The sequence below is a fragment of the Oncorhynchus mykiss genome, chromosome 22 (assembly GCF_013265735.2).
Source record: "Oncorhynchus mykiss isolate Arlee chromosome 22, USDA_OmykA_1.1, whole genome shotgun sequence".
NCBI lineage: Eukaryota > Metazoa > Chordata > Actinopteri > Salmoniformes > Salmonidae > Oncorhynchus > Oncorhynchus mykiss.
The window spans coordinates 50736649-50759184 of NC_048586.1; the positions used below are offsets into that span (position 1 = coordinate 50736649).

Genomic DNA, 22536 nt, shown 5'->3' on the forward strand with positions numbered 1-22536 from the left:
TTTATGTTTTGGATCATTGTCTTGTTGGAAGACAAATCTCCGTCCCAGTCTCAGGTCTTTTGCAGACTCCATCAGGTTTTCTTCCAGAATGGTCCTGTATTTGGCTCCATCCATCTTCCCATCAATTTTAACCATCTTCCCTGTCCCTGCTGAAGAAAAGCAGGCCCAAACCATGATGCTGCCACCACCATGTTTGACAGTGGGGATGGTGTGTTCATGGTGATGAGCTGTGTTGCTTTTACGCCAAACATAACGTTTTGCATTGTTGCCAAAAAGTTCAATTTTGGTTTCATCTGACCAGAGCACCTTCTTCCACATGTTTGGTGTGTCTCCCAGGTGGTTTGTGGCAAACTTTAAACTACACTTTTTTATGGATATCTTTAAGAAATGTCTTTCTTCTTGCCACTCTTCCATAAAGGCCAGATTTGTGCAATATACGACTGATTGTTGTCCTATGGACAGAGTCTCCCACCTCAGCTGTAGATCTCTGCAGTTCATCCAGAGTGATCATGGGCCTCTTGGCTGCATCTCTGATCAGTCTTCTCCTTGTATGAGCTGAATGTTTAGAGGGACGGCCAGGTCTTGGTAGATTTGCAGTGGTCTGATACTCCTTCCATTTCAATATTATCGCTTGCACAGTGCTCCTTGGGATGTTTAAAGCTTGGGAAATCTTTTTGTATCCAAATCCGGGTTTAAACTTCTTCACAACAGTATCTCGGACCTGCCTGGTGTGTTCCTTGTTCTTCATGATGCTCTCTGCGCTTTTAACGGACCTCTGAGACTATCACAGTGCAGGTGCATTTATACGGAGACTTGATTACACACAGGTGGATTGTATTTATCATCATTAGTCATTGAGGTCAACATTGGATCATTCAGAGATCCTCACTGAACTTCTGGAGAGAGTTTGCTGCACTGAAAGTAAAGGGGCTGAATAATTTTGCACGCCCAATTTTTCAGTTTTTGATTTGTTAAAAAAGTTTGAAATATCCAATAAATGTCGTTCCACTTCATGATTGTGTCCCACTTGTTGTTGATTCTTCACAAAAAAATACAGTTTTATATCTTTATGTTTGAAGCCTGAAATGTGGCAAAAGGTCGCAAAGTTCAAGGGGGCCGAATACTTTCGCAAGGCACAAAAGATAAGATTGATAGATTAGATAATATAGATAGATAGATAGATAAGACAGATAAAACAGATTAGATAAGATTATATAAAATAGATAAGATTAGATAGATAGATAGACATAATTTACCAGCCATTTGAGAATAGATAATTACACATGGGCATGAGAGAGGTTTAAAGGCTTTCTATACATCTATACAACTAATTATAGAGTGGTACAGTCCGTGGTAGACTCTTTGTGTTAAATCAGGACCAACTAACGAACGAGCAACTATGTCCAGCTGCAACCAACTGTGACAACAGTCTACACATCTATTTGGGCTGGCTGTAGTCTGATAAATAAACTACCTAGACACAGATTAAACATGCAGTCTACACACCAGGCAGAGTATCTCTTTGGGCTGGCTGTAGTCTGATAAATAAACTACCTAGACACAGATTAAACATGCAGTCTACACACCAGGCAGAGTATCTCTTTGGGCTGGCTGTAGTCTGATAAATAAAAGGCTTAGACATACAGGACCAGCTACCTAGACACAGATTAAACATGCAGTCTACACACCAGGCAGAGTGTCTCTTTGGGCTGGCTGTAGTCTGATAAATAAACTACCTAGACACAGATTAAACATGCAGTCTACACACCAGGCAGAGTATCTCTTTGGGCTGGCTGTAGTCTGATAAATAAACTACCTAGACACAGATTAAACATGCAGTCTACACACCAGGCAGAGTATCTCTTTGGGCTGGCTGTAGTCTGATAAATAAACTACCTAGACACAGATTAAACATGCAGTCTACACACCAGGCAGAGTATCTCTTTGGGCTGGCTGTAGTCTGATAAATAAACTACCTAGACACAGATTAAACATGCAGTCTACACACCAGGCAGAGTATCTCTTTGGGCTGGCTGTAGTCTGATAAATAAGCTACATAGACACAGATTAAACATGCAGTCTACACACCAGGCAGAGTATCTCTTTGGGCTGGCTGTAGTCTGATAAATAAGCTACATAGACACAGATTAAACATGCAGTCTACACACCAGGCAGAGTGTCTCTTTGGGCTGGCTGTAGTCTGATAAATAAACTACCTAGACACAGATTAAACATGCAGTCTACACACCAGGCAGAGTGTCTCTTTGGGCTGGCTGTAGTCTGATAAATAAACTACCTAGACACAGATTAAACATGCAGTCTACACACCAGGCAGAGTATCTCTTTGGGCTGGCTGTAGTCTGATAAATAAACTACCTAGACACAGATTAAACATGCAGTCTACACACCAGGCAGAGTATCTCTTTGGGCTGGCTGTAGTCTGATAAATAAACTACCTAGACACAGATTAAACATGCAGTCTACACACCAGGCAGAGTGTCTCTTTGGGCTGGCTGTAGTCTGATAAATAAACTACCTAGACACAGATTAAACATGCAGTCTACACACCAGGCAGAGTGTCTCTTTGGGCTGGCTGTAGTCTGATAAATAAACTACCTAGACACAGATTAAACATGCAGTCTACACACCAGGCAGAGTATCTCTTTGGGCTGGCTGTAGTCTGATAAATAAACTACCTAGACACAGATTAAACATGCAGTCTACACACCAGGCAGAGTATCTCTTTGGGCTGGCTGTAGTCTGATAAATAAAAGGCTTAGACATACAGGACCAGCTACCTAGACACAGATTAAACATGCAGTCTACACACCAGGCAGAGTGTCTCTTTGGGCTGGCTGTAGTCTGATAAATAAACTACCTAGACACAGATTAAACATGCAGTCTACACACCAGGCAGAGTATCTCTTTGGGCTGGCTGTAGTCTGATAAATAAACTACCTAGACACAGATTAAACATGCAGTCTACACACCAGGCAGAGTATCTCTTTGGGCTGGCTGTAGTCTGATAAATAAACTACCTAGACACAGATTAAACATGCAGTCTACACACCAGGCAGAGTATCTCTTTGGGCTGGCTGTAGTCTGATAAATAAACTACCTAGACACAGATTAAACATGCAGTCTACACACCAGGCAGAGTATCTCTTTGGGCTGGCTGTAGTCTGATAAATAAACTACCTAGACACAGATTAAACATGCAGTCTACACACCAGGCAGAGTATCTCTTTGGGCTGGCTGTAGTCTGATAAATAAGCTACCTAGACACAGATTAAACATGCAGTCTACACACCAGGCAGAGTATCTCTTTGGGCTGGCTGTAGTCTGATAAATAAGCTACCTAGACACAGATTAAACATGCAGTCTACACACCAGGCAGAGTATCTCTTTGGGCTGGCTGTAGTCTGATAAATAAAAGGCTTAGACATACAGGACCAGCTACCTAGACACAGATTAAACATGCAGTCTACACACCAGGCAGAGCATCTCTTTGGGCTGGCTGTAGTCTGATAAATAAACTACCTAGACACAGATTAAACATGCAGTCTACACACCAGGCAGAGTATCTCTTTGGGCTGGCTGTAGTCTGATAAATAAGCTACCTAGACACAGATTAAACATGCAGTCTACACACCAGGCAGAGTATCTCTTTGGGCTGGCTGTAGTCTGATAAATAAAAGGCTTAGACATACAGGACCAGCTACCTAGACACAGATTAAACATGCAGTCCGTGAGGCTTAAGCAATTACAAATTCAGAACTTATTTTACGGATAAACATATATATATATTTATTTTTTTGTAGGACGTAACATATATGAAATTGATGACGTAGTGCACAATTATGAGGGACCCATTTAGGCTTTGTAAGCACTACTTTCAAAACTACTGGCCTAAAAGGATACAAAAGCATGACTTTAAGCCTTGTCCTTTCTCAATGGAGATCTCTTTAGTCCAGGCAACATCTGGAAACCCAGGCCACAAAGCAGCAGGGTTACCGTTAGGAGGGTTACCGTTAGGAGGGTTACTGTTAGGAAGATGTGACGCCGGACAACGTGACCGGGAAGATAGTATTATTTTATTTTACTTTACCAGACGTTTGTGAAATTTACTGGATCCATATGCATTGGGGTGTAAAACCCAATAGGGTGTCCTGACACAGCGTTCAGAATGACAGAAATCACATTATGGTGATGTGTCTTAACAGAACATTATGGTGATGTATCTTAACAGAACATTATAGTGATGTATCTTAACAGAACATTATGGTGATGTATCTTAACAGAACATTATGGTGATGTATCTTAACAGAACATTATAGTGATGTATCTTAACAGAACATTATGGTGATGTATCTTAACAGAACATTATGGTGATGTATCTTAACAGAACATTATGGTGATGTATCTTAACAGAACATTATAGTGATGTATCTTAACAGAACATTATAGTGATGTATCTTAACAGAACATTATGGTGATGTATCTTAACAGAACATTATAGTGATGTATCTTAACAGAACATTATGGTGATGTATCTTAACAGAACATTATGGTGATGTATCTTAACAGAACATTATGGTGATGTATCTTAACAGAACATTATGGTGATGTATCTTAACAGAACATTATAGTGATGTATCTTAACAGAACATTATAGTGATGTATCTTAACAGAACATTATGGTGATGTATCTTAACAGAACATTATGGTGATGTATCTTAACAGAACATTATAGTGATGACCAAGATGACCAAACATGAAAAACATCTAAGATATGTGAAGATAAGGTGGCTCGAGCATCATTTAAAATGTTGAGACAAGAAGAAAGGGAGAGGTGTGTGTGTCTCTCTCGCCAGAATGTGCTCCACCGTCTCCAGCCAATTCGTGGGCTCTCAATGTGTGAATTGTTTGCCCGTTGATTGTAGATTTTGATCAATTCTCCATTACGTCACCAGGACTAAACATACAATTAACCCCTGTCATTTGGTTACATTCATTTCTGTTCATGCATGTATTAATTACAGTAATTTACCGTTCTCATTCTCGCAGTGGTAACGTTGTTTGTGGCGTTCACAACCTGCTACAATTGTGAGAAACAAGTTTTTGTTTATTTCATAACCATAATTTACGAATCTCCCCCTTCAATAATCACCCTTATTCAGTGTGAAAGAGCAATGGAAGTTATAGGCCTACTGTTGCATTGGCCAACCACGACAAGACAGACTATCATTGGTCCAAACACGACAAGACAGACTATCATTGGTCCAACCACGACAAGACAGACTATCATTGGTCCAAACACGACAAGACAGACTATCATTGGTCCAAACACAACAAGACAGACTATCATTGGTCCAACCACGACAAGACAGACTATCATTGGTCCAACCACGACAAGACAGACTATCATTGGTCCAAACACAACAAGACAGTTGTGAAGAGGACACGACCACACCTATTCCCCCCCCAGGAGGCTGAAAATATTTGTCATGGTTCCCAGATCCTCAAAGATTTTTACAGCTGCACCATCGAGAGCATCTTGCCTGGCTGCATCACTGCCCGTTGTGGCAACTGCTCGTCATCCGACCATAAGGCACTACAGAGGGTAGTGCGTACGGCCCAGTACATCACTGGGGCCAAGCTTCCTGCCATCCAGGACCTCTATACCAGGTGGTGTCAGAGGAAGGCCCTGACAATTGTCAAAGACTCCAGCCACCTTCTCTTTGCTACCGCACGGAGCGCCAAGTCTAGGTCCAAAAGGCTCCTTAACAGCTTCTACCCCCAAGCCATAACACTATTTGCATGTTTGACACTGCTGCTACTGCTGCTATGCATAGTCCCTTTACCCCTACCTACATGTACATATTGTTACTTTGACTAACCTGTACCCCTGCACATTGACTCGGTACCCCAGGTATATAGCCTCGCTATTGTTATTTTACTGTGTTACTTTTTTTTACTTCAGTTTATTTAGGGTGCTAGGGTAACAGAACCTAGGGTAACAGTACCTAGGGTAACAGAACCTAGGGTAACAGTACCTAGGGTAACAGAACCTAGGGTAACAGTACCTAGGGTAACAGAACCTAGGGTAACAGAACCTAGGGTAACAGTACCTAGGGTAACAGAACCTAGTGTAACAGAACCTAGGGTAACAGAACCTAGGGTAACAGAACCTAGGGTAACAGAACCTAGGGTGCTAGGGTAACAGAACCTAGGGTGCTAGGGTAACAGAACCTAGGGTAACAGTACCTAGGGTAACAGAACCTAGGGTACTAGGGTAACAGAACATAGGGTAACAGAACCTAGGGTAACATAACCTAGGGTACTAGGGTAACATAACCTAGGGTACTAGGGTAACAGAACCTAGGGTACTAGGGTAACATAACCTAGAGTAACAGTACCTAGGTTAACATAACCTAGGGTACTAGGGTAACAGAACCTAGTGTACTAGGGTAACAGAACCTAGAGTAACAGAACCTAGGGTAACAGAACCTAGGGTACTAGGATAACAGAACCTAGGGTAACAGTACCTAGGGTAACAGAACCTAGAGTAACATTACCTAGGGTACTAGGGTAACAGAACCTAGAGTAACAGATCCTAGGGTAACATAACCTAGGGTAACAGTACCTAGGGTAACAGAACCTAGAACCTAGAGTAACAGATCCTAGGGTAACATAACCTAGGGTACTAGGGTAACAGAACCTAGGGTACTAGGTAACATATCATAGAGTAACAGATCCTAGGGTACTAGGGTAACAGAACCTAGAACCTAGAGTAACAGATCCTAGGGTAACAGAACCTAGGGTACTAGGGTAACAGAACCTAGAACCTAGAGTAACAGATCCTAGGGTAACAGAACCTAGGGTACTAGGGTAACAGAACCTAGAACCTAGGGTAACAGTACCTAGGGTAACATAACCTAGAGTAACATTACCTAGGGTACTAGGGTAACAGAACCTAGAGTAACAGATCCTAGAGTAACAGATCCTAGGGTAACAGAACCTAGGGTACTAGGGTAACAGAACCTAGAACCTAGAGTAACAGATCCTATGGTACTAGGGTAACAGAACCTAGAACCTAGAGTAACAGATTCTAGGGTAACAGTACCTAGGGTAACATAACCTAGAGTAACATTACCTAGGGTACTAGGGTAACATAACCTAGAACCTAGAGTAACAGATCCTAGGGTAACAGAACCTAGGGTACTAGGGTAACAGAACCTAGAACCTAGGGTAACAGTACCTAGGGTAACAGAACCTAGAGTAACATTACCTAGGGTACTAGGGTAACAGAACCTAGAGTAACAGATCCTAGAGTAACAGATCCTAGGGTAACAGAACCTAGGGTACTAGGGTAACAGAACCTAGAACCTAGAGTAACAGATCCTATGGTACTAGGGTAACAGAACCTAGAACCTAGAGTAACAGATTATAGGGTAACAGTACCTAGGGTAACATAACCTAGAGTAACATTACCTAGGGTACTAGGGTAACATAACCTAGAACCTAGAGTAACAGATCCTAGGGTAACAGAACCTAGGGTACTAGGGTAACAGAACCTAGAACCTAGGGTAACAGTACCTAGGGTAACAGAACCTAGAGTAACATTACCTAGGGTACTAGGGTAACAGAACCTAGAGTAACAGATCCTAGAGTAACAGATCCTAGGGTAACAGAACCTAGGGTACTAGGGTAACAGAACCTAGAACCTAGAGTAACAGATCCTATGGTACTAGGGTAACAGAACCTAGAACCTAGAGTAACAGATTCTAGGGTAACAGTACCTAGGGTAACATAACCTAGAGTAACATTACCTAGGGTACTAGGGTAACAGAACCTAGAACCTAGAGTAACAGATCCTAGGGTACTAGGGTAACAGAACCTAGAACCTAGAGTAACAGATCCTAGGGTAACAGAACCTAAGGTACCTTGGGTCTGAGCTTTCTTTTTCTTCTTCCTCTTCTGTGGTGGAACTTCCTGTGGTTCAGGGGTCAGAGGGATCGTCTCTGACTGCCTCCTACTGGCCAGTACCTCCATCTCAATACCTGGCTCTGGAGGGCTGCCTGGGTAGCAGACAGCAGAACACACTGAGGAGGACACTTAGTTCAGTATACAGACATGAGTTGGCAAAAGGTTTCCAGTAAAGTAGCAGAATTGTGAAAACTTTTAGGATTTGATGGATTTTTTATAACACGTAAAGTAAATTTAAAAAAATAATACATTACTAGAACTTAGAATGACAAAGCTGTAAAACATGATCCTAAATATAACCTATCTACTTAGTGAATAAGGTTCATGTTTAATGTTTCAGCATAAAATATCATATCAATGTTTACACACTTTTATTTATTTTTAACTAATATGTGCCGTTGTTGATGATCAGTTTTTGCTGGAGTCAATAGTTGGAGGAGTTCAGAGTTCATTGGAAATTATGTCATCCCAGCAAACCCGGGAACATTCCCATGACATTAGTTAATAAGATTCCCAGTAAGTTCTAGTTAGGGTTTTATGTAACACTGCGATGATAACATCACCTATTTCTACTAATTAGCTGCTCAACAAAGACCTTAACTAGCTGAATCAGATATACTAAATTAGGGTTGGACTGATAACCTACAGGACAGTAGATCTCCAGGAAGAGTGTTGGACTCATAACCTACAGGACAGTAGATCTCCAGGAAGAGTGTTGGACTGATAACCTACAGGACAGTAGATCTCCAGGAAGAGTGTTGGACTCATAACCTACAGGACAGTAGATCTCCAGGAAGAGGGTTGGACTCATAACCTACAGGACAGTAGATCTCCAGGAAGAGGGTTGGACTCATAACCTACAGGACAGTAGATCTCCAGGAAGAGTGTTGGACTGATAACCTACAGGACAGTAGATCTCCAGGAAGAGGGTTGGACTCATAACCTACAGGACAGTAGATCTCCAGGAAGAGGGTTGGACTCTCAACCTACAGGACAGTAGATCTCCAGGAAGAGTGTTGGACTCATAACCTACAGGACAGTAGATCTCCAGGAAGAGGGTTGGACTGAAAACCTACAGGACAGTATATCTCCAGGAAGAGTGCTGGACTCATAACCTACAGGACAGTAGATCTCCAGGAAGAGTGTTGGACTGATAACCTACAGGACAGTAGATCTCCAGGAAGAGTGTTGGACTCATAACCTACAGGACAGTAGATCTCCAGGAAGAGGGTTGGACTCATAACCTACAGGACAGTAGATCTCCAGGAAGAGGGTTGGACTCTCAACCTACAGGACAGTAGATCTCCAGGAAGAGTGTTGGACTCATAACCTACAGGACAGTAGATCTCCAGGAAGAGGGTTGGACTGATAACCTACAGGACAGTAGATCTCCAGGAAGAGTGTTGGACTGATAACCTACAGGACAGTAGATCTCCAGGAAGAGTGTTGGACTGATAACCTACAGGACAGTAGATCTCCAGGAAGAGTGTTGGACTGATAACCTACAGGACAGTAGATCTCCAGGAAGAGTGTTGGACTGATAACCTACAGGACAGTAGATCTCCAGGGTTGGACTCATAACCTACAGGACAGTAGATCTCCAGGAAGAGTGTTGGACTACAGGACAGTAGATCTCCAGGGTTGGACTCCCAAAACACAAAAAAACTGTCCAGTTGTGCAGATGATTCTACAATGTTTATTTTTGGGGGTTCAAAAAACAGCCACCTGATGTTACAATCATCCCTACTGCCTCTGATCTGGAGGACTCACTAAACAGAGAACATCCCTGGTCATCCCTACTGCCTCTGATCTGGAGGACTCACTAAACAGAGAACATCCCTGGTCATCCCTACTGCCTCTGATCTGGAGGACTCACTAAACAGAGAACATCCCTGGTCATCCCTACTGTCTGATCTGGAGGACTCACTAAACAGAGAACATCCCTGGTCATCCCTACTGTCTCTGATCTGGAGGACTCACTAAACAGAGAACATCCCTGATCATCCCTACTGCCTCTGATCTGGTGGACTCACTAAACAGAGAACATCCCTGGTCATCCCTACTGCCTCTGATCTGGTGGACTCAGTAAACACACATGCTTCATTTGTGTGCCGCAGGGCTATCCATAAAGATTAACAAGAAAACATTGCAGTCTGATTTGCTTAATAAGGAATTAAAAAATAATTTATAGTTTTACTTTTGATACTTAACCTCTCTTGGGTAAGGGGCAGTATTTTCACCTCCAGATGAAAAGCGTGCCCAAAGTAAACTGCCTGTTACTCAGGCCCAGAAGCTAGGATATGCATAAAATTGGTAGATTTGGATAGAAAACACTCTAAAGTTTCCAAAACTGTTAAAATAATTTATGTGAGTATAAGAGAACTGATAAGGCAGGCGACAACCTGAGAAAAATCCATCCAGGAAGTGGAATTATTTTCATGTGGCTGTTTTTCAACTCCATGCCTATAGAGAATCCAATGGGTTAATAATCAGATTGCAGTTCCCATGGCTTCCACTAGATGTGAACAGTCTTTAGACATAGTTTCAGGCTTTTATTTTGAAAAACTATGAGTTAAAAGCCATTTTGGTCAGAGGACGTATGCAGACCTGATTTGCGCGCGGTTTGTTATTTTTCCTTTCTATTGAAAACGGTATTATCCGATATAAATATTATTGATTATAAAGACAATAAACAACCTGAGGATTAATTATAAACATCGCTGGTACTTTTAGTATGTATTCGTCTGCATGTTGTGACCACCTTGGAGCCATTGGATTACTGAACAAAACGTGCAAAAAAACCTGAGTTTTTGGGACATAAAGAGTGACTTTATCGAACAAAACAAACATTTACTGTGTAACTGCGAGTCTTGTGAGTTCAACCATATGAAGATCATCAAAGGTAAGTGATTCATTTTGTCCCTATTTCTGACTTTATTGACTCTTCCACTTTTGTACATGGGGCGCTGTCCACAGATAATCGCATGGTATGTTTTCGCCGTAAAGCCTTTTTGAAATCTGAAACAGCGGCTGGATTAACAAGAAGTTCATCTTTAAGACGATGTATGACACTTGTATTTTTTATGAATGTTTATTATAACTATTTCTTGAGTCATTTACTATTAAGGTATCTTTACTTTTACCGAAGTATGACAACTGGTTACTTTATACACCATCAATACAAAAAAAATCAGTCTGGACTCTCCACATTTAAACTGTGTAACTAAATTCAGTCAAATCGGGGGGAGTTATTTGTGCCAGAAGGGCGTAGGCCTATATGGGCACGCTGAAGGCAACAGCCCCAACCACTACACCACCCCAGGCCACGATTGAACTCAAATTTGACCTTAGTATACACTTGACACTAGTATGTTGTAGCCTAGTGGAGACCAATATCTATCTTGTGTTATTAAGCTGTGTAAAACTACGGTTGTTGATGTGCATGGCTTCATTTCAGATTTTTTTTAAATGACATTTGAATGTTGCAGTAGTAGGACCTAGCGTTTGAGCGAGCCAGAGAAAATATTACTTTGATAACAGGCCTGATGACTAGACATCCTCCGCATGGAAAGATAACTGCTCATTTTCAAGAATTGACGAGGCTCGTTTGAATTTCCTGATGCAACAGGAAAATTCTCTGTGACAAAAGAGTGATCGCGTTACGATCTAACATCTGTAGAATCATAATGTGCAGAAAACTACATTTATCGCCATTGTCCATTGAAGTTGATGGGTCATTTATAACAAAATATTTAGATATTGACAATCATTTCAATAACTATTTCACTAGGAAAGTGAAAAAACTCAAAGTAAAAAGACAACAGTAAACCATCATATTTTTGTATAAAAGAAAGAGAAGGATTGCTGAGGAGGCAGGTATCCTAGTGGTTAGAGTGTAGAGGAGGTAGGTAACCTAGTGGTTAGAGTGTAGAGGAGGTAGGTAACCTAGTGGTTAGAGTGTAGAGGAGGCAGGTAACCTAGTGGTTAGAGTGTAGAGGAGGTAGGTAACCTAGTGGTTAGAGTGTAGAGGAGGCAGGTATCCTAGTGGTTAGAGTGTAGAGGAGGTAGGTAACCTAGTGGTTAGAGTGTAGAGGAGGTAGGTAACCTAGTGGTTAGAGTGTAGAGGAGGCAGGTATCCTAGTGGTTAGAGTGTAGAGGAGGTAGGTAACCTAGTGGTTAGAGTGTAGAGGAGGTAGGTAACCTAGTGGTTAGAGTGTAGAGGAGGCAGGTATCCTAGTGGTTAGAGTGTAGAGGCGGCAGGTAGCCTAGTGGTTAGAGTGTAGAGGCGGCAGGTAGCCTAGTGGTTAGAGTGTAGAGGTGGCAGGTAGACTAGTGGTTAGAGTGTAGAGGTGGCAGGTAGCCTAGTGGTTAGAGTGTAGGGGAGGCAGGTAACCTAGTGGTTAGAGTGTAGAGGCGGCAGGTAGCCTAGTGGTTAGAGTGTAGAGGCGGCAGGTAGCCTAGTGGTTAGAGTGTAGAGGCGGCAGGTAGCCTAGTGGTTAGAGTGTAGAGGTGGCAGGTAGACTAGTGGTTAGAGTGTAGAGGTGGCAGGTAGCCTAGTGGTTAGAGTGTAGAGGAGGCAGGTATCCTAGTGGTTAGAGTGTAGAGGTGGCAGGTAGACTAGTGGTTAGAGTGTAGAGGTGGCAGGTAGACTAGTGGTTAGAGTGTAGGGGAGGCAGGTATCCTAGTGGTTAGAGTGTAGAGGTGGCAGGTAGACTAGTGGTTAGAGTGTAGAGGTGGCAGGTATCCTAGTGGTTAGAGTGTAGGGGAGGCAGGTAGCCTAGTGGTTAGAGTGTAGAGGTGGCAGGTAGCCTAGTGGTTAGAGTGTAGAGGAGGCAGGTAGCCTAGTGGTTAGAGTGTAGGGGAGGCAGGTAGCCTAGTGGTTAGAGGGGAGGCAGGTAGCCTAGTGGTTAGAGCGTTGGGCCAGTAACCGAAAGGTTGCTGGATCTCTGAGCTGACAAGGTAAAAGATCTGTTGTTCTGCCCCTGAACAAGGCAGTTAATCCACTGTTCCTTAGTAGGCTGTCATTGTAAATAAGAATTTGTTCAACTGACTTGCCTAGTTAAATAAAGGTCAAAATAATTGAATTTGGTCAAGTTAGTGAAGACATCAAAACTATGAAGTAACCAAAAAAGTATTAAACAAATCAAAATATATTTTATATTTGACATTCTTTAAAGTAGCCACCCTTGATGACAGCTGTGCACACTCTTGGCATTCTCTCAACCAGCTTCATGAGGAATGCTTTTCCAACTGTCTTGAAGGAGTTCCCACATATGCTGAGCACTTGTTGTCTACTTTTTATTCACTTTATTCAGTCCAACTCATCCCTAACCATCTCTTGCTGGCTGCTTTTCCTTCACTCTGCGGTCCAACTCGTCCTAACTCATCTCAGTTGGTTTGAGGCCGGGTCATCTGATGCAGCACTCCATCACTCTCCTTGGTCAAATAGCCCTTACTCAGCCTGGAGGTGTGTTTTGGGTCATTGTCCTGTTGAGGAACAAATTATTGTCCCACTAAGCGCAAACCAGAAGGGATGGCGTATCGCTGCAGAATGCTGTGGTAGCCATGCTGATTCAGTGTCACCAACACACCTCCTCCTCCATGCTTCACGGTGGGAACTACACATGCAGAGATCAGCAGTTTACCTACTCTGCGTCTCACAAAGACACGGCAGTTGGAACCAAAAATCTCAAATGTGGACTCATCAGACCAATGGATAGATTTCCACCAGTCTAATGTCCATTGCTCGTGTTTCTTGGCCCAAGCAAGTCTCTTCTTACTGGTGTGCTTTAGTAGTGTTCTTTGCAGCAATTCGACCACGAAGGTCTGATTCACCCAGTCTCCTCTGAACAGTTGATGTTGAGATGTGTCTGTTACTTGAACTCTGTGAAGCATTTATTTGGGCTGCAATTTCTGAGGCTGGTAACTCCAATGAACGTATCCTCTGCAGCAGAGGTAACTCAGGGTCTTCATTTCCTGTGGCAGTCCTCATGAGAGCCAGTTTCATCATAGCACTAGATCGTTTCTGCGACTGCACTTGAAGAAACTTTCAAAGTTTTTGACATTTTCCAGATTGACTGACCTTCATGTCTTTAAGTAATGATGGACTGTTGTTTCTCTTTGCTTATCTGAGCAGTTCTTACCATAATATGGACTCGGTCTTGTCACAACACAACTGATTGGCTCACAAATTAACTTTTAACAAGGCAAGTTCCAGGTGACTACCTCATGAAGCTGGTTGAGAGAATGCCAAGAGTGTGCAAAGCTGTCATCAAGGCAAAAGGTGGCTACTTTGAAGAACCTCAAATAAAAATATATTTTGATGTGTTTCACACTTTTTTTGGTTACTACATGATTCCATATGTGTTATTTCATAGTTTCAATATCTTCACTATTATTCTACAAATAGTAAAGCACCTTTTGTTGACTAACAGCCGTCCAATCAGATTGCTCTTAGTAAAATGGAGAGAATTGTCTTTGACCAAATGCAATGCTATTTTTTTCAGAGAATAAGTTAACTACTTACTTTCACATAGAGAAGGGCAATCAACGTGCACCGACTCAGATGACTGATGATTGGTTAAAAGAAAGCTTTTTTTTTCTTTTTTTTTACCAAAACAGAGGCGGGGGGAGTGTCCACTTTGTTATTGTTTCAATTGCAGATTGTCCCTTTAATCAGAGTATATATTCTTTATCAGCCCACCCACCTTCTGGGTCCTCCACATCACCGGCTTCCTTCTTCCATTTCTTCTTCTTGGTTGATTTGGTGATTGGCATCACGTCTGGATGGATCAATCAAACAATGAAGTTCATTGATCAAACGTTTAATAGGGTTTAAGTAGCTATCTCTCATTAACATATCTCTCATTAACATATATCTCATTAACATATCTCTCATTAACATAAGGTATCTGAGGGCAGTGACACAATGGACCTTGCAGACAACTGAACACACTAAACACATGTCTATGCAGTCAATCTACATTGAGTGTACAAAACATTAGGAACACCTTCCTAATATTATGTTGCACCCTATTTTCCCCCCTTTTCCCCTCAGAACAGCCTCAATTCGTCGGGGTCGTGGACTCTACAAAGTGTTGGAAAGCGTTCCACAGGGATGCTGGTCCATGTTGACTCTACAAGGTGTTGAAAACGTTCCACAGGGATGCTGGTCCAGGTTGACTCTACAAGGTGTTGAAAATGTTCCACAGGGATGCTGGTCCAGGTTGACTCTACAAGGTGTTGAAAGCGTTCCACAGGGATGCTGGCCCATGTTGACTCTACAAGGTGTTGAAAGCGTTCCACAGGGATGCTGGTCCATGTTGACTCTACAAGGTGTTGAAAGCGTTCCACAGGGATGCTGGTCCATGTTGACTAAAAAGTTTCCTACAGTTGTGTCAAGTTGGCTGGATGTTCTTTGGGTGGTGGACCATTCTTGATCCACACAGGAAACTGTTGTGTGAAAACCCCAGAAATGTTGCAGTTCTTGACACAAACCGGTGCACCTGGCACCTGCTACCATACCCTGTTCAAAGGCACTTCAATCTTTAGTCTTGCCCATTCACCCTCTGAATGACACACACACACTATCCATGTCTCAAGGCTTGTCAATCCTTCTTTAACCTGTCTCATCCCTTCATCTACATTGAGAGAGGTGGATTTAACAAGTGACATCAATAAGGGATCATAGCTTTCACCTGGTCAGTCTCTGTCATGGAAAGAGCAGGTGTACCTAATGCTTTGTCCACTCAGTGTATATATGACACGTACAGTACATCTAGTAAGTATAGACCGTCTGGTAAACAAAGAAACGTGTCTTTCAGAGTAACAATACAAGACAGACAGACAGACAGACAGACAGACAGACAGACAGAGAAAGGCAGACAGAGACAGGCAGACAGAGACAGGCAGACAGACAGACAGACAGACAGACAGACAGACAGACAGACAGACAGACAGACAGACAGGCAGGCAGGCAGACAGGCAGACAGACAACCAGATAGACAGACAGGCAGGCAGACAGAGACAGGCAGACAGACAGAGACAGACAGACAGAGACAGACAGACAGACAGACAGGCAGGGCAGACAGACAGACAGGCAGACAGACAGACTCACCGGCTCTGTCTTGACTGCGTTCGGCAACAACCATGAAAAGAGTCCAGAGGAGAAAACAACAACAATAATATCAGATACAAATCAACAAAAGTATGTTAGTCCACTTCAATCATCCAAAAGGTACTACTTCTTTGGCTTCCCTCTCCGACCGCACGTCTCCTATGGTGTCACCCACTGGACTGTCTCCTAGCACTGAGACGAGACTCTTCTCAGAAACAGCTTAGATTGACCCGAGGATAAGCAGGTTGGTTGTGACAGCCTATTGGTTGGCTATAAGCAGGTTGATTAGGTTGTGACAGCCTATCGGTTGGCTAGCTGTCAAACCTGTACCAGACCCGTAGCTGATAGAGAACAGAATGAGTGTATTAACTCGGTAAACTAGGTCTATGATAATTACCTCCTCCCTATTCCCCCTACGGAGAGGCCTACTCTAACCGGGCTTCAGAGAGAAACGGGAGGCAGCTAGCGAGAGAGAAGGGAGAGTGAGTGAGTGAGAGAGAGGAAGAGAGAGAGAGGGACCACTAGAGCCATTTAGGTCTATAGGAAGTGATCCTATTATCTCTCCTATAGTCTGCTTTTCACGTATACAAGGGCTCAATGATGACACTATGGTGACATCAGCTGGCACCATGAGGGTGGACCATATTAGCTGACACTACGAGGGTTGACCATATTAGATGACACTACGAGGGTTGACCATATTAGATGACACTACGAGGGTTGACCATATTAAAAAACACTACGAGGGTTGACCATATTAGATGACACTACGAGGGTTGACCATATTAGCTGACACTACGAGGGTTGACCATATTAGATGACACTACGAGGGTTGACCATATTAGATGACACTACGAGGGTTGACCATATTAAAAAACACTACGAGGGTTGACCATATTAGATGACACTACGAGGGTTGACCATATTAGCTGACACTACGAGGGTTGACCATATTAGCTGACACTACGAGGGTTGACCATATTAGATGACACTACGAGGGTTGACCATATTAGCTGACACTACGAGGGTTGACCATATTAGCTGACACTACGAGGGTTGACCATATTAGATGACACTACGAGGGTTGACCATATTAGCTGACACTACGACGGTTGACCATATTAGATGACACTACGAGGGTTGACCATATTAGATGACACTACGAGGGTGGACCATATTAGATGACACTACGAGGGTTGACCATATTAGCTGACACTACGAGGGTTGACCATATTAAAAAACACTACGAGGGTTGACCATATTAGCTGACACTACGAGGGTGGACCATATTAGCTGACACTACGAGGGTTGACCATATTAGATGACACAACGAGGGTTGACCATATTAGATGACACTACGAGGGTTGACCATATTAGCTGACACTACGAGGGTTGACCATATTAAAAAACACTACGAGGGTTGACCATATTAGATGACACTACGAGGGTTGACCATATTAGATGACACTACGAGGGTTGACCATATTAGCTGACACTACGAGGGTTGACCATATTAGCTGACACTACGAGGGTTGACCATATTAGATGACACTACGAGGGTTGACCATATTAGATGACACTACGAGGGTTGACCATATTAGCTGACACTACGAGGGTTGACCATATTAAAAAACACTACGAGGGTTGACCATATTAGATGACACTACGAGGGTTGACCATATTAGCTGACACTACGAGGGTTGACCATATTAGCTGACACTACGAGGGTTGACCATATTAGATGACACTACGAGGGTTGACCATATTAGCTGACACTACGAGGGTTGACCATATTAGATGACACTACGAGGGTTGACCATATTAGCTGACACTACGAGGGTTGACCATATTAGCTGACACTACGAGGGTTGACCATATTAGATGACACTACGAGGGTTGACCATATTAGATGACACTACGAGGGTTGACCATATTAAAAGACACTACGAGGGTGGCACCACATCAGCTGACAGTTTGCTGACGACACCAACACAATTACATATCTAGGGTACTAATTGTCATTTTGGATCGTGCTGGTCAGAGAGAAAATAAATAACGAGATGTTTTTTAAGATATAACCACTAACCTGGGCATGGGAATAGAACCACTACCCTGGACATGGGAATAGAACCACTAACCTGGACATGGGAATAGAACCACTAACCTGGGCATGGGAATAGAACCACTAACCTGGACATGGGAATAGAACCACTAACCTGGGCATGGGAATATAACCACTAACCTGGGCATGGGAATAGAACCACTAACCTGGGCATGGGAATATAACCACTAACCTGGGCATGGGAACAGAACCACTAACCTGAATATGGGAATAGAACCACTAATCTGGGCATGGGAATTGAACCACTAACCTGGGCATGGGAATTGAACCACTAACCTGGGCATGGGAATAGAACCACTAACCTGGACATGGGAATTGAACCACTAACCTGGGCATGGGAATAGACGTGTTGAACAATCAGCAATATACTTAATATGACAGTGTATGAGGCACAAAGACAATCAGACTACAATTGTTTTGTTGACTAATAACTGTACAAAGTCTTCCAGAGCTTCAATCACTGACAGCAGATCAAACTACACACTAAACATGCAACACTGGATTTTTGCATATACAAAACAACAACTGTTGTGGATCCTTGCAAACACATAAAAAAAACTAACAAAACTAACCAATAACTAAAGCCTAATAACTCAGGTCTACCTGATGTCTCTGTATTCAACCCAGTTAAATAATTAGCCACAAACACGAGACCCACCTCCTCCTACAGCCCAGGTCTCCAGAGGAGGAAAAAGTGTTTGTGACTTACCGCCTGGAACGTCTGTTCTTACCACCTGTTACTTAACGTCTGTTGTTCCCACCTGTGACTTACCGCCTGGAACGTCTGTTGTTCCCACCTGTGACTTACCGCCTGGAACGTCTGTTGTTCCCACCTGTGACTTACTGCCTGGAACGTCTGTTCTTACCACCTGTTACTTACCACCTGTGACTTAACGTCTGTTCTTACCACCTGTTACTTAACGTCTGTTGTTCCCACCTGTGACTTACCGCCTGGAACGTCTGTTGTTCCCACCTGTGACTCACTGCCTGGAACGTCTGTTGTTCCCACCTGACTTACTGCCTGTGACTTACCGCCTGATTACTGCTGAGGCATCTGAGGCAGAGATCACACTGACTACTGAGTGATGGAGAAGGGTTAGCCTGGTCCATGGATCTGTTGTTGCTGTGTTGCCAACTCCTGTGGTCATTGTCACGTGTGGGATTGTGAACAGGAAAAGTAGGATAGGGGAGAATCACAGACTGCCTTGTCTGAGTTGCCTGGTAACAGCAGCCCAGTCTGTTCTTACCACCTGTTACTTACCGCCTGTTACTTACCGCCTGTTCTCTCCCCATTCTAGCACGGCTCAGGGCCTGGCTGAGGATATAAAGGTTAAGTCCCAAAAGGCACCTTTTCTTCCTGTACAGTGTACTACAGGGAACATGGTGCCATAGGTCTGCCTACCTCAGTAGTTGGTGGGGGAGGGCAGCTCTGAGCCCCAGCTGAGGATACTGCTGCCTAATCCTGGTTAAATCCTCATAGGAGAGGATTACTGCTGAGGCATCTGAGGCAGAGATCACACTGACTACAGGTCTGGTGATGGAGAAGGGTTAGCCTGGTCCATGGATCTGTTGTTGCTGTGTTGCCAACTCCTGTGGTCATTGTCACGTGTGGGATTGTGAACAGGAAAAGTAGGATAGGGGAGAATCACAGACTGCCTTGTCTGAGTTGCCTGGTAACAGCAGCCCGACATGGTCATCACCGCCCTCTGGTCTCTTCTTCCCAAGACCACATTACCTCATTCTGTTTCAACAGAAGACTTTAGTCTTGTGTCACATTCTCATAAAATAATTTTAAAAAAAACATTACCATAGCAACTGAAAAAGACAACGTTTCGATGACATTTAATGAATACATGTAATATGTAATACATAAAAAAAGACACTCCAATAGAAACGTACATTTTGATAATAAGCTACATGGACAGATATTCTGCACAAGATAGCAGTACATTACATTCTCATGTCTGAAACTCAGTAGGAGTCAGGTTTTTCCAGTTTATCAAACCAGTCACTTCGAGCAAATACTATGATAGAAAACACAACATAACACAGCCCGTGGGTGTGTCCTCAACGCCAACCGGATCATCATAGGGTTCTGACCAACAGAATTGCATTATATAAAATGTATTTATTTTCATTTTTTTAACCTTTTATTTAAACATTGGAGTCCTTTTGAGATGAACAATCTCTTTACAATAACAACCAAACAATAAAACATACACATTTATCTGTGTGTAAAACAATATAATTCAGCACACAATAACTAAATAAACATGTTTAATGAAATCAATCCCATTCAACTACATAGAGGTCCTCAATCAATAATGTAAACTGCCTGAGTTGGCACCAGCACATCTAACTACAGTGAACTCTGCAGATTATCCCATAAATTAGGGGCAAAAATATACAAATCGCTGATTTTTCCCATATCTGTGGAGACTGGAGGGGATCGCTAGTGTTGTCCATTCTTGAGAACGGGTAGGGTAACTTATGATTCTTATCTTAGTTAATGATGTTACATCTATACATTCATGTAAATACTACCTCAATTGGGCCGACCAATCAGTGCCCCCGCACAGTGGCTAACCGGCTATCTGCATTCCCTCCCCCCCACCCTCCCTCATATTTTCAAATGTCTTTGTACTGCTGTTTTATTTCTTTACTTACCCAGACACACACACACACTTTTTTTTCTCCTCACTATAGGTTAGAGCCTGTAAGTAGGCATTTCACTGTGAGGTCTACTACACCTGTTGTATTCAGCATTTCACTGTCAGGTCTACTACACCTGTTGTATTCAGCATTTCACTGTGAGGTCTACTACACCTGTTGTATTCAGCATTTCACTGTGAGGTCTACTACACCTGTTGTATTCAGCATTTCACTGTCAGGTCTACTACACCTGTTGTATTCAGCATTTCACTGTCAGGTCTACTACACCTGTTGTATTCAGCATTTCACTGTAAGGTCTACTATACCTGTTGTATTCAGCATTTCACTGTGAGGTCTACTACACCTGTTGTATTCAGCATTTCACTGTCAGGTCTACTACACCTGTTGTATTCAGCATTTCACTGTCAGGTCTACTACACCTGTTGTATTCAGCATTTCACTGTCAGGTCTACTACACCTGTTGTATTCAGCATTTCACTGTAAGGTCTACTACACCTGTTGTATTCAGCATTTCACTGTCAGGTCTACTACACCTGTTGTATTCAGCATTTCACTGTAAGGTCTACTACACCTGTTGTATTCAGCATTTCACTGAGGTCTACTACACCTGTTGTATTCAGCATTTCACTGTGAGGTCTACTACACCTGTTGTATTCCGCATTTCACTGTAAGGTCTACTACACCTGTTGTATTCAGCATTTCACTGTGAGGTCTACTACACCTGTTGTATTCAGCATTTCACTGTAAGGTCTACTATACCTGTTGTATTCAGCATTTCACTGTAAGGTCTACTACACCTGTTGTATTCAGCATTTCACTGTGAGGTCTACTACAGTGCCTTGCGAAAGTATTCGGCCCCCTTGAACTTTGCGACCTTTTGCCACATTTCAGGCTTCAAACATAAAGATATAAAACTGTATTTTTTTGTGAAGAATCAACAACAAGTGGGACACAATCATGAAGTGGAACGACATTTATTGGATATTTCAAACTTTTTTAACAAATCAAAAACTGAAAAATTGGGCGTGCAAAATTATTCAGCCCCCTTAAGTTAATACTTTGTAGCGCCACCTTTTGCTGCGATTACAGCTGTAAGTCGCTTGGGGTATGTCTCTATCAGTTTTGCACATCGAGAGACTGACATTTTTTCCCATTCCTCCTTGCAAAACAGCTCGAGCTCAGTGAGGTTGGATGGAGAGCATTTGTGAACAGCAGTTTTCAGGTCTTTCCACAGATTCTCGATTGGATTCATGTCTGGACTTTGACTTGGCCATTCTAACACCTGGATATGTTTATTTTTGAACCATTCCATTGTAGATTTTGTTTTATGTTTTGGATCATTGTCTTGTTGGAAGACAAATCTCCGTCCCAGTCTCAGGTCTTTTGCAGACTCCATCAGGTTTTCTTCCAGAACGGTCCTGTATTTGGCTCCATCCATCTTTCCATCAATTTTAACCATCTTCCCTGTCCCTGCTGAAGAAAAGCAGGCCCAAACCATGATGCTGCCACCACCATGTTTGACAGTGGGCATGGTGTGTTCAGCTGTGTTGCTTTTACGCCAAACATAACGTTTTGCATTGTTGCCAAAAAGTTCACCTTCTTCCACATGTTTGGTGTGTCTCCCAGGTGGCTTGTG

The 22536-nt window shown here is 42.7% G+C and overlaps 1 protein-coding gene across 2 annotated transcripts in view; it reads right to left on the reverse strand.

Moving 5' to 3' along the window:
• The window catches only part of tmem237a (transmembrane protein 237a), a 32435-nt gene extending 15952 nt beyond the window's left edge, over window positions 1-16483 (reverse strand). The window contains exons 1-3 of one of the 2 annotated variants that reach the window (XM_036959499.1): window positions 16106-16483; window positions 14697-14771; window positions 7947-8081 (exon numbers count right to left, since the gene is read on the reverse strand). In XM_036959499.1, the coding sequence (XP_036815394.1) occupies window positions 7947-8081; window positions 14697-14771; window positions 16106-16139 (244 nt within the window). In that variant the 5' untranslated portion in view covers window positions 16140-16483. Of the gene's footprint in view, window positions 1-7946; window positions 8106-14696; window positions 14772-16105 lie in introns of both variants that reach the window. The other variant, XM_036959498.1, reaches the window with a different exon arrangement.
• Between the last annotated feature and the right edge of the window lie 6053 nt (window positions 16484-22536).